At 36.4% G+C, this 15,344-nt stretch overlaps 1 protein-coding gene across 8 annotated transcripts in view; it reads right to left on the bottom strand.

The window, feature by feature from the left end:
* The window catches only part of RAB3GAP1 (RAB3 GTPase activating protein catalytic subunit 1), a 171,336-nt gene that overhangs the window by 120,418 nt on the left and 35,574 nt on the right, over positions 1 to 15,344 (bottom strand). For all 8 annotated transcript variants that reach the window (XR_010122793.1, XR_010122792.1, XR_008501040.2 and 5 more), the window contains exons 4-5: positions 12,616 to 12,745; positions 10,046 to 10,124 (exon numbers count right to left, since the gene is read on the bottom strand). Coding sequence is in view for 5 of the 8 variants with exons in the window: in XM_054477876.2 (XP_054333851.1) it covers positions 10,046 to 10,124; positions 12,616 to 12,745 (209 nt within the window). In the remaining 3 variants the exon portion in view is untranslated. The remainder of the gene's footprint in view (positions 1 to 10,045; positions 10,125 to 12,615; positions 12,746 to 15,344) is intronic.

Raw genomic sequence — 15,344 nt, 5'->3', positions numbered from 1 at the left:
CATGGCCAGCCTAGACTAGAAAGCTCAGTTATCACCAACATAGATTAGAGAGAAGAGGGGAGGTGACAGAAACAGCTACAGGAAGAGGGGCCAGAAATGGTTGTTTTTTGACAGTTCAGTCCAGTTTAATGCCTTTTAAAAAAAATTCCCCTTTAGCAAAGAGGAATCACTAACCACTTCACGCTGCCATTACAAGAAGTCCTCTTAACATTCACTTTTGGAAGAATGAAAACATTTTACAGGTCCTTAGGGCTATTCGAAAATGCTGGTTTCTCAAAACTGTCAGGTTCTTTTACATGTATGTATTACCAGCAAAAAAATACATTAAAGTCACAACAATGAGGCTGGGCGCGGTGGCTCGTGCCTGTAATCCTAGCACTTTGGGAGGCCATGGTGGGCAGAGTGCCTGAGCTCAGGAGTTAGAGACCAGCCTGGGCAACACATCGAAACCCCATCTCTACTAAAATACTAAAAATTAGCCAGGCTTGGTGGCGTATGCCTGTAGTCCCATCTACTCGGGAGGCTGAGGCAGGAGAACTGCTTGAACCGGGGAGGCGGAGGTTGCAGTGAGCCAAGATTTCGCCACTGCACTCCAGCCTGGCAATACAGTGAGACTCCGTCTCAAAAAAAATTCACAAAAATGAATATTTCTTTTCTTTTTTTTTTTTTGGAGACGGAGTCTCGCACTGTCGCCCGGGCTGGTGTGCGATCTTGATTTGCTGCAACCTCTGCCTCCCAGGTTCAGGCAATTCTCCTGCCTCAACCTCCTAAGTAGCTGGGACTACAGGCATGTGCCACCACGCCCAGCTAATTTTTGTTATTTTTAGTAGAGACGAGGTTTCACTATGTTGGCCAGGCTGGTCTCGAACTCCTGGCCTCGTGATCTGCCCGCCTTGGCATCCCATAGTGCTGGGATTACACGCATGAGCTACCGCGCCCAACCAAAAATGAATATTTCTTAAAAGCCATAATAATTATTCAACTACACAGTTTTCACAAGATTATTTGTGGACTGTTCCTTTGTGGTGACCAATAAAGCATGACTAAAGCTAAAGGCCCAAAAACAACGCTCAACAAAGGCAGAGCCATGGGGACAAAATGTGTCCTCCCTTAAACCTAGCTATGCTTTCAGTGTTATTGTTCCACTCTCAATAGAGCCTCTCCAGGCATCTACAGCTTTCACGCTGTTACTTTCTGTATTAGTTCATATTGCTGCTGTAATAAATTACTACAAGTTTGGTGACTTAAAAAAAACACAGATTGATCATCTTATAGTTCTGCAGGTCAGAAGTCTGAAACAGGTCTCACAAGGCTAAATTCAAGGTGGCAGCAAGGCTGTGTCCCTTCAGGAGGCTCTAGCGCAGAACCCATTCCAGTTTCTACAGGCTTACCCTCATTACTTGGCTCATGGCCCTCTTCTTCCATCTTAAAAACCTACATTACTGGGACCAAGTTCTTCTCATACCGCTATGACACTAACTCTCCTCTGTCTCCCTCTTCTACTTTTAAGAACTCCTGTGATTATATTGGGTCCACCCAGATAATCCAGGATAAATCTCCCTACCTTAAAGTCTATTGTTAAGCAATGTTAATTCCATCTGCTCCCTTAATTCCTCTTGCCACATAACTCATATTCACAGGTTCTAAGATTTAGGTTGTGGACCATCTCTGGGGGCTAGCAGGGTTCATTATCTTGCCTACCACACCTTCCTATTAAAATCTCTGCTCATGAATTTCCATTTGGACATAAATGTTTGCTACGGTTAAAGTCTGTGTCATTTCCAGGGCTATTTATATTATCATGAAGCATAACAACCAAGAGAATAAATCTGTAATGATGGTTTCAGGAAACACCCACTAGAAGATATTTAAAGAAAAAAAGAAGAGTATTTAAAGGATAGGTATATTAGAAGGCTGAAATACATCCAGCAAAACACATCATTAAGATCAATTACATTGCCAAGAACATAAAATTGATCATGCCCACATATCTTTTAAAGTCCACTTTTATAAAAGTCCCTTAACAAAGTTAAACAGGCTTGGAGCTAATCTCAGAGGTGCTTGATATGAAAACTGAAACTAGAAGATCTCAAAATAGATAAAGATTAATAGACAAACTTGAACTACCAAAATTGAGCATTGGACATAAATGCCAAAAATCTATTTTCTAGAATTTGATTTGAAAATATAAGTTAATCATATATTAATTTTAAATCACTCTGATAGGGTCAACCTATACTAATTGTATATTTATGGTATAAATAAGTACAGATGCATATATTGCAAAATCGTTTTCAAATTTTCACTGTCATTGCTTTAATTCTGGTTTAACTTTTTAAAATTCAAATTTAAATAAATGTTTAGATGAAAACTTCTGTGTATGTTATTCTTCAGTATCTCTGAAGCATTACAAGTAATTTGTATCCTTGAAATTTTTGAGAAATGTATTTATTAACAATTACAATAAAAATTATATGAATAAAACAGAAGGAGAATATTATGAAATCCTCTTAAGATGTCCGGTTCACATCAGTCTTAAAATACCCACATACCAAAGTCCTTCTCATCTTTTCCCATTCCCAACCCTCTACTGCTATACCCAACCTTACCAAACTACCTACAAGTTTCAAAAGTTCATTTAAACATCATCACCTCTACTAATTCTGCCTCAAGTATCTTTTTACCTAACTTATTAATTAAGCTTATTCACCTGGTTTATTCTCACTTGTCTTTCAGGATTCATGTGAGGTATCACCTTGTCTGGAAACATTTTCCTGACTTAATCTGTCTGAATTACAGGTACCTCCTATGAGTTTCCATCAAACCTTGTGTTCTGCCTTCTATGAGAGCATTTATCACAAAATGTTGTTGTCTACTCCCTTATCTGTCTTTCTATTAATCCCAAAGATTACTAAGGCAGTAACCATGTTTTATCCTTGATATTTCTGTATCTGGATCACAGTAAATGTTTAAAAATTATGTTTGTTAAATAAAACAAAATACACATACATTTAATATGCTTAACTTTTAAACAGTTCTCAAAAGCTTTGTTGTTGGCTTCCTAAACTTTAAGAAAGGTCAAGTAAGACAAAACTGAAAGTGACTTCCAACCATATGGCAAACTAACATGACACAGGCCCTCCTTGTCCCATAATACACAGAAATACCTGATCAAATATGACAATGCTGTCAAAATACACAGCTGAATTTGAAATAATAAAAAGGAGATTCCTGGGTAACAGAAACAAAAAGTATACTGAAAGGCAAAAGTGAGCATAGAAGGTGACTGAAAAATACCAGGGGATGATCAGCTTTGGCTATAGGCCCTAACAGATGGACACTGGGAGCTGGGATTTTACAGGGTAAGCCTTTTACTGCTAAAAGTCTGTTAGTTTGACTTATAAAACTGTTTGCAAAACTGACTATGCTGTGCTAGACTGAAGAGAACAAGAATGATGGAAGAAAAGTCTATTTACATCTGACAATACCACGTATTTTAGCCTAGCAGTCATAATGTGAATTATATAACTCTGAGATGATGAGGTACACCCAGCCCAGGGAAAGTGGTCTCTGGCATGCATCCAGATTAGGCTATGTCCAAGAATGCCCCAGTCTCATAATAATAAATATAAATAAGTCTAGGCCCAGAAACTAGGCTTTCAGAAGCACAATATCACTCAGATATTATCATCCACAACTCTGCCTCTGCTTACAAAGCCCTGGGACTTGGAAGCTGCCTATCTTTCTGATGAGATTACCAATCTCTCTGCTATATAACCTAAACACACAAGCTTCCTTCTGTATCCTTTAGATTTAGATTTACTCCATCAATCCAAATCACTACGGAGGTTGTAATGTTTTGAATGACCTCTCAGGGATATGGGTATACACGAGACAAGGTACTGGAACTGAGACTTCTGCTTAAATCCTGGACCCTAGAAGGAACTGCCACCTCAATAAAATGAGAATGCCAGGCTCAGAAAGTTTCAAAGGCAAATTCTATCAAACAGTTAAAAAAAAAAAAAACAATTTTACACACTCTCTTAAAGAAAATAAACGAGAACAAAATATTTTCTGACTCACATTATAAGGCCAACATTACTCTCATACCAAAACCAAAGCATGAGAAAAGAAAACTACAGACCAACATCCCTCATGAACATAGACACTGAAGTCCTCAACAAACTATTAGCATATCAAATACAGCAATACAGATACACATACAAACACACACACACACACACACACACACACATACACACACAGAGAAATACAAATTGTACCACAAAGAAATGGAGTTTATCTTGAGAATGCAAAGCTGGTTATATATCCAAAAATCAATCAATGCAATCAACATATTAAAAATCTAAAGAAAATAAATCATATCAATTTAAACAGAAAACAACAATCATATCTATTTAAACAGAAAAAGGATTTGACAAAATTCAACATCCATTCATAATAAAAACTCTCAGCAGAGCAGGAACAAAAGGGAATTTTCTCAATCTGATGAAGAGCATCTACGAAAAAACCTACAGCTAACATCACACTTAACAGTAAAAGACTAAATACTGTCCCCCTGAGATAAGCAACTCCTATTCAATATTTTACTGGAAGCCCTAGCCAGTTTTAAAAAGAAAAAAAAAATGAACAGACTGCTTCATGGTATCCTGTAACACATATTTTTAAAAAAGAACAGAGATTAGAAAAGAAATAATGCTATCCATATTCAGAGACAGTGATTGTATACATAGAAAATCCCAAAGAAACGACAACTCCTAGAACTAGTCATTGTGTTTAGCAAGGTTACAGGATACAAGGTCAACCCCTCAAAATCAGCCATATTCCTACGTACTAGAAACGAACAATTGGAAATGAAAAAATTTTAAAATAATATCATTACAATAGCTCCTTTATAAGAAAGCAACAAGTAGAAACATAATATATAACATTTACAGGATCTTCATGCTGAAAACTGTAAGACACTGCTGAAAGAAATCAGGTAACATCTAAATATCAAAATGGATATATTGGGATTAGGGGTTTTTGGAAAGAATATTACAGGCCACTGCCACCCCTTTTGCCAGCCGGGTAATGGATCTGCTACCACCATCCCCAGCATCCATAAACAGCTGCTTTCATCCTCAGATTTTGAATAATTCCAAAATAAAATAATTTTTTTAATAGGAGAAAGATTTGTGACCTAGAGCAAAAAGTCCTCAGACATGGCACCAAAAGCACAATCCATAAAATTAAAAATTGATAAAACTGAACTTCATTCAATTTTAAAACTTTTGTTCTAGAAAAGACATCGTAAGAGAAATCAAAAGATAAGTTACAGTCTTATCTGTTACAGATAAGCTTTTCATTTCTCTTAGTGATGTCTTTTCTAGAAAATTTTTGGAAATCACACATTATAGAAAAGATTTATATCCAAAGTATACAACGAACTCTCAAAACTTAACAGTAAGAAAACAAACAACCCCCAACACCCAAAAAAGAAAACAAACAGCCCAATTAAAACATGCGCAAAAGACTTGGACACTGTTAATATAGAGAAGCTATAAATGGACAAATAAACACACGAAAGATGTTCAAAATTAAAATTAGGATGAGATACCACTATGCACCTACTAGGAATGGCTAAAAACAAATACTGACAATACCAAATGCTGGTAAGGATGTAGAAACTGGAATTTTCATACATTGTTGGTGGGAATGCAAAATGGTACAACTACTCTAGAAATGTTTTGCAGTTTCCTACAAACATACACTTACCACATGACTTAGCAATACTACTCTAGGTATCTACTCTAGGTATCTACCCAAGTGAACTGAAAATTGTTTTCACACAAAAATCTGTATACAAATATTTATAGTATAGCTCTATTTAAAATTGCCAAAACCTAAAAACAATCCTAATAACCCCTCAACAAATGAATGAATAAACAGCTTGGTATATCCTTACAATAAAATACTACTCAGCAATAAAAAGGAACAAACTATTGATAAGCAGAATCACCTCAAAGGATTTCAAAGGTACCATGCTGTTTTAAAAGCCAGTCACCAATGGTCACATACAGTAGAATTCTATTTACATACAGTAGAATTCTATTTATATGACACTCTCAAAAGGACAAAACTATAGTGACCAAGAAAGATCAGGGATTCCAGGGATTATAAGGATGTGGGGAGTGTGGTCAGGTACAGTGGCTCACATCTATAATTCCAGTACTTTGGATGGCTGAGGTGGGAGGATCAGTTGAGGCCAGGAGTTTAAGACCAGCCCAGGCAACATAGCAAGACACTGTCTCAACAAAAAATAAAAAACCCAACTTAGCCAGGCATGATGGTGTGCACCTGTAGTTCTAGATACTCAAGAGGCTGAGGCAGAAGGATCACTTGAGCCCAGGAGTTCAAGGCTACAGTACCCATGATTGCACCAATGTATTCCAGCCTGGGTGACAGAGTAAGACCTGTCTCTTTAAAAAAAATAAAATAAATAAAAAAAAAGTGGGAAGGATGTGCCTATGCTTACTGAGAGACAAAAGGGACAACAGGGCTTTTTTTTTGGTGGCAGAGGTGAGGGGGTGTTATAGAACTGTTCTATCTCCTGATTTTGATACCAGTAAAAAACTATATAAAGTGTTAAAGTTCAGAGAACTGCTCACCTCCACAAAAAGTCCAATTTTACTACGTTGATTTTAAAAATATTTTTAAAGTAAATGGAAAGGTTACAAAAACCACCCTACTAACAAGTTATTTATATTAATATATAGAAAGGTTTCATTACTTCATTTAATATTTTGACCACGGACTATGTAACAGTGAGGAAATACATATCAAAAGGCTGAAATCATGTTAATAGCATTTAGATTTTGATAAACATACTAGGCGCCATTATCTTATTTGATCCTCATAACTACCCTGAAAGTGCATATTATTTATTATTCTTAGTTTACCAGTGTAGAAACAAACTACAAGAAATTAAGTAACTTGCCCAAAGTTGCAGAGACACTAAGTACCTGAGTTAGGAATTAAACCTAATTCAGTATGTAGCCAAACAGTAAGTAAGTGTTCAATTAATGTTGAATGAATGAATGCATACAAAGCTCATGCTCTGATACTATGCTGCCTTCTGATAAATTTAGTCATATTAAATGTATATATTCATATTTTAAAAGGCCAGAACAGAATGTGGAAGGATTAAATTAAATTTAATAGATATAATTATTACATTTCTTTTTTAGTTAAGCTGTTTAAGTGAACAATTTTTAAAAGGTCATACTAAAAGAGGAATATTTATGAAACACTATCCCGTTTACCTGCATTTGCAAATAACTTTCTTTTTTTAAAGTGCTACACAGCCTATTTGCTATATGAAATGAAGAAAAAGATAAACACAGATTAATATCATTTTCCCCTACCTTAGAATTCTTTAATTAAAAAAAATCAAAAGACCAACTGATAACAATAGAATAATTTCAAACCAGTATATAAACTTCCTTTAACTAGATCTCCTTTCTTAAACATATACTCTTTACTAGGGCCATTTTGGTGGTAGTTTGTTCTAAGCCCACTCCATCCAAAACAAATGAAGTTCACAGACACTTGGAATAATTGAAAAAGACAGAAGAGACCTTTTAAATGTGATGTAAATAGTCCCTCCTTATCTGTGGAAGGTAAGTTCCAAGACCCCTAGTGGATGCTTGAAACTGCAGATGGTATCAAAGCCTGTATGTACTGTTTTTTCCTATATATAGTACCAATAGAACAGTTACGACAATATTTTGTAATAAAAGTTATATAAATGTGGTCTCTCTCTCTCTCTCTCAAGATATCTTATTGTACTATACTCACCCTTCTTCTTGTGATTTGTCAATCTGATAACCAAGATGACTACTAAGTGCCTAAGGGACAGGTAGTGTATACATTGTAGATACACTGGACAAAGGCATGATTCACTTCCAGGACAGAATGGCCCAAGACTTCACCATACTACTCAGAACAGCATGCAATTTAAAACTTGTTGTTTTTGCCTGAAATTTTTCATTTAATATTTTCAGACTACACTTGACCACAGGTAACTGAAACCACAGAAAGCAGAACCACAGATAAGAGGGGTAAGATTGTACCTTATATTAATGTATCACATTTATAGTTTAGACACAGTGAGTTTTGATTTTATCACATAACAGATCAACATCCAACATACTGAGTTTATTTCAATATTCAATAATATGTATTAAAATTTCTATGATATTTAAACGTTCCATGCTTGTCATGAGACTATAGTTAAGCACTACCCTGGATTATGAAATACATTGTGCAGAAAAGATGAACCAGCAGGCCTGTGACTGCTATCCTTAAAAAAGCCTGCCTGCAGCCGGGCGCGGTGGCTCACACCTGTAATCCCAGTACTTTGGGAGGCCGAGGCGGGCGGATCACGAGGTCAGGAGATCGAGACCATCCTGGCTAACACGGTGAAACCCTGTCTCTACTAAAAATACAAAAAATTAGCTGGGTGTGGTGGTGGACACGTGTAGTCCCAGCTACTTGGGAGGCTGAGGGAGGAGAATGACATGAACCCGGGAGGCAGAGGTTGCAGTGAGCCGAGATCGCGCCACTGCACTCCAGCCTGGCCGACAGAGTGAGACTCCGTTTCACAAAAAAAAAAGCCTGCTTGCAGAAAGGAAATCAGTATACTGAAGGGATATCTCCACTCCCATGTTTACTACAGCATTATTCACAATAACCAAGATATGGAATCAACCTAAGTACCCATCAATAGATGAATGAAGAAAATGTGGTACATATACACAATGGAATATTATTCAGCCATAAAAAAGAATGAAATCTTGTCATTTACAACAGCATAGAAGGAACTGAAAGACATCTAGGTGAAATAAGCCAGGCACAGAAAGACAAGTATTACACGTTTTCACTAATATGTGGGAGCTAAAAAAAAAAAAAAAAAAAAAAAACTGAACTCACGGAGATAAGAGAATAGAATGATGTTAGTGTCTTATGGATAGTCATTTAAGTGTGTAAACATGGGTTAGAAGTGGGAAGCTGGGTAGAAGTTTTACAAGAAGATTTAAGATGGCCAGGAGGCTTAAAAAGGCTAGCTATGGGAGGTGATACAGAGTTGACATATCTCTAAGTAGAATTACCAGAGGCTTAGAAGGGTAATGGGGAGCAGGGCATAAAGAGGGGATGGTTAATGGGACAAAAATACAGTTGGATAGAAAAAGTAAGATCTAGCATTCAGTAGCAAAATAGGGTGCCTATAGTTAACAATAATTTGTGGTATATGTCAAGATAAATAAAAGAATGGAATTGGAACATTTAATTGGGGAATCCATCACCTCAAGCATTTATCATTTCTTTTGAAAAAAAGATAAATATGTACAACTATTACATATGTAAAATTATTATATATCCACAATAATTAAAAACAAAAAAACTAAAAGAAAAAACAAACCAAAAAAATAAAAAAGAAAAGAAAAGCCTGCTTGCAAGGTTAGCTCTTAGCCGACAGCCGGGAAATGGGATTTGGGGAGGGTTCTCACCATTCCCAAAACTGATAAAGCTGCTCACTAAGCCTAAATTGTTCATGCAAACAATGTCATTTATGCTGAACACCTGCTTTCCTTCTGGGAACCTGAAATTTTGGTATATACAAGTTAAAGGGTGCTTATATGACCAGCCCCCTAATTAAAAACCTGGGGCGCTGAGCCTCTAACACTGTCCCTGATAGACAATGTTTCACATACTTTGTCACAATTTGTTGCTGAGGGAACTGAGTACATCTTGCCTGACTCCATTAGGAAAGGATTCTTAAAAGCTTGTACTTCTTCTGGACTTTGCCTCATGTGCCTCTTCCCTTTGCAGATTTTGCCCTGTATCGTATCTCTGCAATAAATCAGCTGCAATTAAATGCTGAGTCCTCTGAGTCTTCTTAGCAAATCAGTGAACTTGGGGACAGTGTTGAGGTCCCCCGCAACACACATACTAAAAGATACTGAGTAAAATATATACCTACCATCTTACCAGGCAATGTGCTCTTGGAGGAAAGTCATTATTCATACACAGCAAATCTTGCATAGACTGTGGAATAACATCTACAAAAACATTTGATAATGAAAAAGTTAGTATGTTCATGATCAGGCAGAGTTTTATAACAAGCTTTGAGGAAACACATGTCTTGCTAGATCACGCAGTTTTGATATTGCTTTAAGATTCATACCTAAAGATAGCTCGAGTACAGGGAGAGGGATTTCTCTCTCATTTTTTTTTCTTCAAATAAAAGTAGCCTATAAAAAAGACATACGCCACTCCCATGTTTAAAATATTTTTTTGCTTCTGAGTCACAACTCACACAATTCCTCACCCTTACCAGAAAGCTTTGTTTTATTTATTCTTCTTAGCCTGTCCTTGCCTCTACTTTTCTTCAACATTCTATTTAGAGATATGTCAACTCTGTATAACCTCCCATAGCAAGCCTTTTTAGGCCCCCTGTCCATCTTAAATGTTCTTGTAAAACTTCCACCTGGCTTCCCACTTCTAAACCATGTTTACACACTTAAATTACTATGCACGATAAGGTACTAACATAAAAGATCATTATACTCATAAATACATGACAAATTCAATGCATAAAAAATAGTATCCATTCACAAGAATAATTTTTGTTGTATAGCTATCATTGCTTAGCAGATCTATACTTTTTATTTTGCTAAAAGACTAAAGAGAATGCTAATGATGTGATGCTTTTCAGACCAAAAGCAACAGGCAACTCTGATAAAATAAATGATTAGTGCTCAAATCTCCTGACCTCTGATAATATAGTTTTAAATGCGTATCTGTAAAACTGAGCTGATGGTTTGGCTTGTAACTCCCACCGTAAGTTACAGGCTCAATCACAACCAAATTAAAAGAAAACTGCACTTTATATGTACACTTGCAACAATGCCTTAACTAGCTTAAAATTCATTCACCTTTGGCTGGCCACAGTGGTTCACACCTGTAATCCCAGCACTTTGGAAGGCTGAGGCAGGTGGATCACCTGAGGTCAGGAGTTCAAGACCAGCCTGGTCAACATAGCAAAACTTTGTCTCTACTAAAAATACAAAAAATTAACTGGGTGTGGTGATTGGTGCCTGTAATCCCAGCAACTTTGGAAGCTGAGGCAGGAGATTTGCTTGAACCCAGGAGGCAGAGGTTGCAGTGAGCCGAGATCACGCCATTGCACTCCAGCCTGGACAACAAGAGTGAAACTCCGTCTCAAAAACAAAAACAAAAAATCATTCGCCTTCATTGTACCACAGTCTCCTTTATCTATTCATCTCAGACCACTGATTCTAAGCCTCTTTACTACAGCAGCTTTTCCTTGATGCATAATCTTCCCTTAAATTAATAGCACTTAAATTTTCACTATCTTTAATAGTTTCCTTCATTAATTGGCAGAATGTTGAACCTGAAAATTGCTGGGCTATTATGAGACCTCCCTCCAATTGCACACACTTCCCTCTTCCTCTTAAAGTTCTCATATTCACATTCTGGCTTAATTATTTTCTTTTGCTGTATAATTGCCTTCCATATATGTATATATGGTTTTAATGTTATCTGCCCTGGTTTATGAATCTGAATGCATATGTTATCTAATTGTTTTGTTTCCAAGAAGAATATACGTAATAGAAAAGGTAACATAATTCTATTCCTACACAAGAAAAAGCACAGATTTTTTCAGGTCTGAGTTTACAAATGATAATCTGTTATGATCAGAAAAAATTTAACACATTCTACCTATTTATTTGCTTAGTGAATGAAGAAGGATATTTGACTGGCAGCTCCAAAGTTCATGTTTATTCAGTATCTTGCTCACTCACTGTTATGCACTAGTTTATCTAAGGACAGAAGATTTTGGATGATTTGACCTATTAACAATTATAGACACCATTTATTGAGTACCTGGCATGGGTCAGGTACTGAGATACTTGCTTATGTACAATTTCTCATTAGATCTTCACTTAGCCCTCCAGGTAGTATTACTTCATTTCACAACTGAGATAACTCAAGCTTAGAAGGGGCAACTAACTAGCAAGTAGAAAAAATAAAATTTTAAACCACTTGTTTTGACTCCAAAATCTGGAGTAAATCCAAAATACTACCCTCTAATCAACAGATTTTCTTTTATTTGTAATCCTTCAAAGCCAAACTTACTTGCTTAATTCTCCTTCTCTAATCTCCCAATTAAAAGTGATCTTTTCTCCTCTGAATTTCAACAGAATTTTATCTGTACTTCAGGATGCACTTATCACTTTCTACCTATTATGGTTACTTACTTATCTATCTTATCTTCCCTACTGGAATGTAGGGCTTGGAAGAATACCTGGTACATGTTAGGTACTCAATAAATATGAGCTGATTTAATTAATTAAAAAATGAATGACACCGTAATTCATCCTCTACCTCAGATGTGGTGAAACAACTTTGCTTATGTAAAACAGTTCCAGAGAAACTGACACTATGGAAGAAAACTAAATTAATAATTCAAAATTACAGCCACTCCTAAAAATCAGAAGTTAATATTATTATATAGAAATAACTTACCCTCTAATAACTCCTTTCCTTCTTTATCAGTGGACTCTTGTACAAGATAATGATGAGTGACTGAGAACTTGAAGTCAGCAAAGGAAATTTCATCTGATTTCTCTTCCCATGTGCCAGAAGTAAATATACCCTATATGTAACAACAAAATGGCAAAATATTTACCTTAATCAATAGCTATCATTATATTTACTAACGACAGGGATATTTTCCCCTTTTTCTGCCCTATAAATATCCTCCATGCAATCAAAGAAAAACATAAAAGTGAATGCAACCAAGAGAAGATTATTTTATAAATGATTGATCACAGTGTTCCTTTAAAAAGAAATTTCTCCTAGAATATTAACTATCAAGTGACTTACAAAGATTAATAATAATTTTTTCCAAGATGTCTCTATATAAAATCATGAACACATCACTATATATTAATAATACAGCATATAGCATTATTTGATACCAGAAATTGCTTCATAAAGAAGCAGTCTGCACAATCAATTTAAGTGGCATGACACCTGTAGCACTTATTTAACAGATTCCTGCTTCTTTATCAAGCTTTGGCATTCAAGTCTTTCCATTTGAATAGCAACCTCTTGAATGAAAAACATATATTAATTAAGAGTTCCAAAGAGCTCCTTACTTATACAGAACCCTAAGCATAAAAAAGGATTTTTCCCACAGAGCTTCTAATCTCCCATAGCTATTTTTTCCAATGGAGAGGTAAACAGTCATTACAGCATAGCACCACATAAGGCAGGAAATACCAACCAAGCAACTAGCCAAGCACAGATAGCCCCAAACTAGATTGAAAATATATAAGCAATTAATCTGTGAGTTACTATTTTAAGAATGTTTTCATGGCTATACCTAGTGTAAACACCTGAATTTTCATATATATTCCTGGAAAGATATTTATAATTCTAAATTAAATTAAATCCTATTTAAGTGTCCTAAGTGTATATTATTACGTAAGTACATCAAATATCAATCTTTTCATTAGTATTTGAAATGTCATGTATGATACACATTCAAAATGATAATCTTTTTATTGTACTTTAAGTTCTGGGATACACATGCAGAACATGCAGGTTTATTACATAGCTATACACGTGCCATAGTGGTTTGCTGCACCCATCAACTCGTCATCTACATTAGGTATTTCTCCTAATGCTAACCCTCCCCTAGCCCTCCCCTCCCCCAACAGGTCCCAGTGTGTGATGCTTCCCTCCCTGTGCCCATGTGTTCTCACTGTTCAACTCACACTTATGAGTGAGAACATGCAGCATTTGGTTTTCTGTTCCCGTGTTAAGAGTGCTGAGAATGATGGTTTCCAGCTTCATCCATGTCCCTACAAAGGACATGAACTCATCCTTTTTTATGGCTGCATAGTATTCCATGGTATATATGTGCCACATTTTCTTAATCCAGTCTGTCATTGACGGACATTTGGGTTGGTTCCAAGTCTTTGCTGTTGTGAACAGTGCTGCAATAAACATACATGTGCCTGTGTCTTTATAGTAGAATGATTTATAATCCTTTGGGTATATACCCAGTAATGGGATTGCTGAGTCAAGGAAATAAGAGACGATACAAACAAATGGACAAACAGTCCATGCTCATGGATGGAAAGAATCAATACTATGAAAATGGCCACACTGCCCAAAGTAATTTACAGATTCAACGCTATCCCCATTAAGCTACCATTGGCTTTCTTCGCAGAATTAGAAAAAACTAAATTTCATATGGAACCAAAAAAGCGTCCATATAGCCAAGACAATCTTAAGCAAAAAGAACAAAGCTGGAGGTATCACGCTGCCTGACTTCAAACTATATTACAAGGCTACAGTAACCAAAACAGCATGGTACTTGTACCAAAACATATATAGACCAAGGGAACAGAACAGAGGCATCAGAAATAACACGACACATCTACAACTATCTGATCTTTGACAAACCTGACAAAAACAAGCAATGGGGAAAGGATTCCCTATTTAATAAATCGTGTTGGGAAAACTGGCTAGCCATATGCAGAAAACTGAAACTGGACTCCTTCCTTATACAAAAATTAATTCAAGATGGATTAAAGACTTAAACATAAGACCTAACACCATAGAAACCCTAGAAGAAAACCTAGGCATATTAGCAAAGACCTCATGATTAAGACACCAAAAGCAATGGCAACAAACGCCAAAATTGACAAATGGGATCTAATTAAACTAAAGAGCTTCTGCACAGCAAAAGAAACTATTATCAGAGTGAACAGGCAACCTACAGCATGGGAGAAAATTTTTGTAATCTATCCATCTGACAAAGGGCTAATGGATCCAGAATCTACAAAGAACTTAAACAAATTTACAAGAAAAAACAACCCCATCAAAAAGTGGGCAAAGAATTTTAATTTTTTTCTTTTCTTTTTTTTTTTTGAGATGGAGTCTCGCTCTGTCACCCAGGCTGGAGTGCAGTGGTGCGATCTTGGTTCACGGCAACTTCCGCCTCCCAAGTTTAAGCGATTCTCCTGCATCAGTCTCCCATGTTGCTGGGATTACAGGCATGCACCACGCCTGGCTAATTTTTGAATTTTTAGTAGAGACAGGGTTTCACTATGTTGGCCAGGCTGGTCTTGAACTCCTGACCTCAAGTCATCTGTCCACCTCAGCCTCCCAAAGTGCTGGGATTACAGGCATGAGCCACCACACCTGGCCAAAAATCATAATTTTTTTGTGTGGGGTGGGTT

Source organism: Pongo pygmaeus, chromosome 11 (genome assembly GCF_028885625.2).
Source record: "Pongo pygmaeus isolate AG05252 chromosome 11, NHGRI_mPonPyg2-v2.0_pri, whole genome shotgun sequence".
Lineage (NCBI taxonomy): Eukaryota > Metazoa > Chordata > Mammalia > Primates > Hominidae > Pongo > Pongo pygmaeus.
The sequence above is the reverse complement of the archived record's forward strand: the minus strand, read 5'-3'. Positions and strand labels throughout refer to the sequence as shown.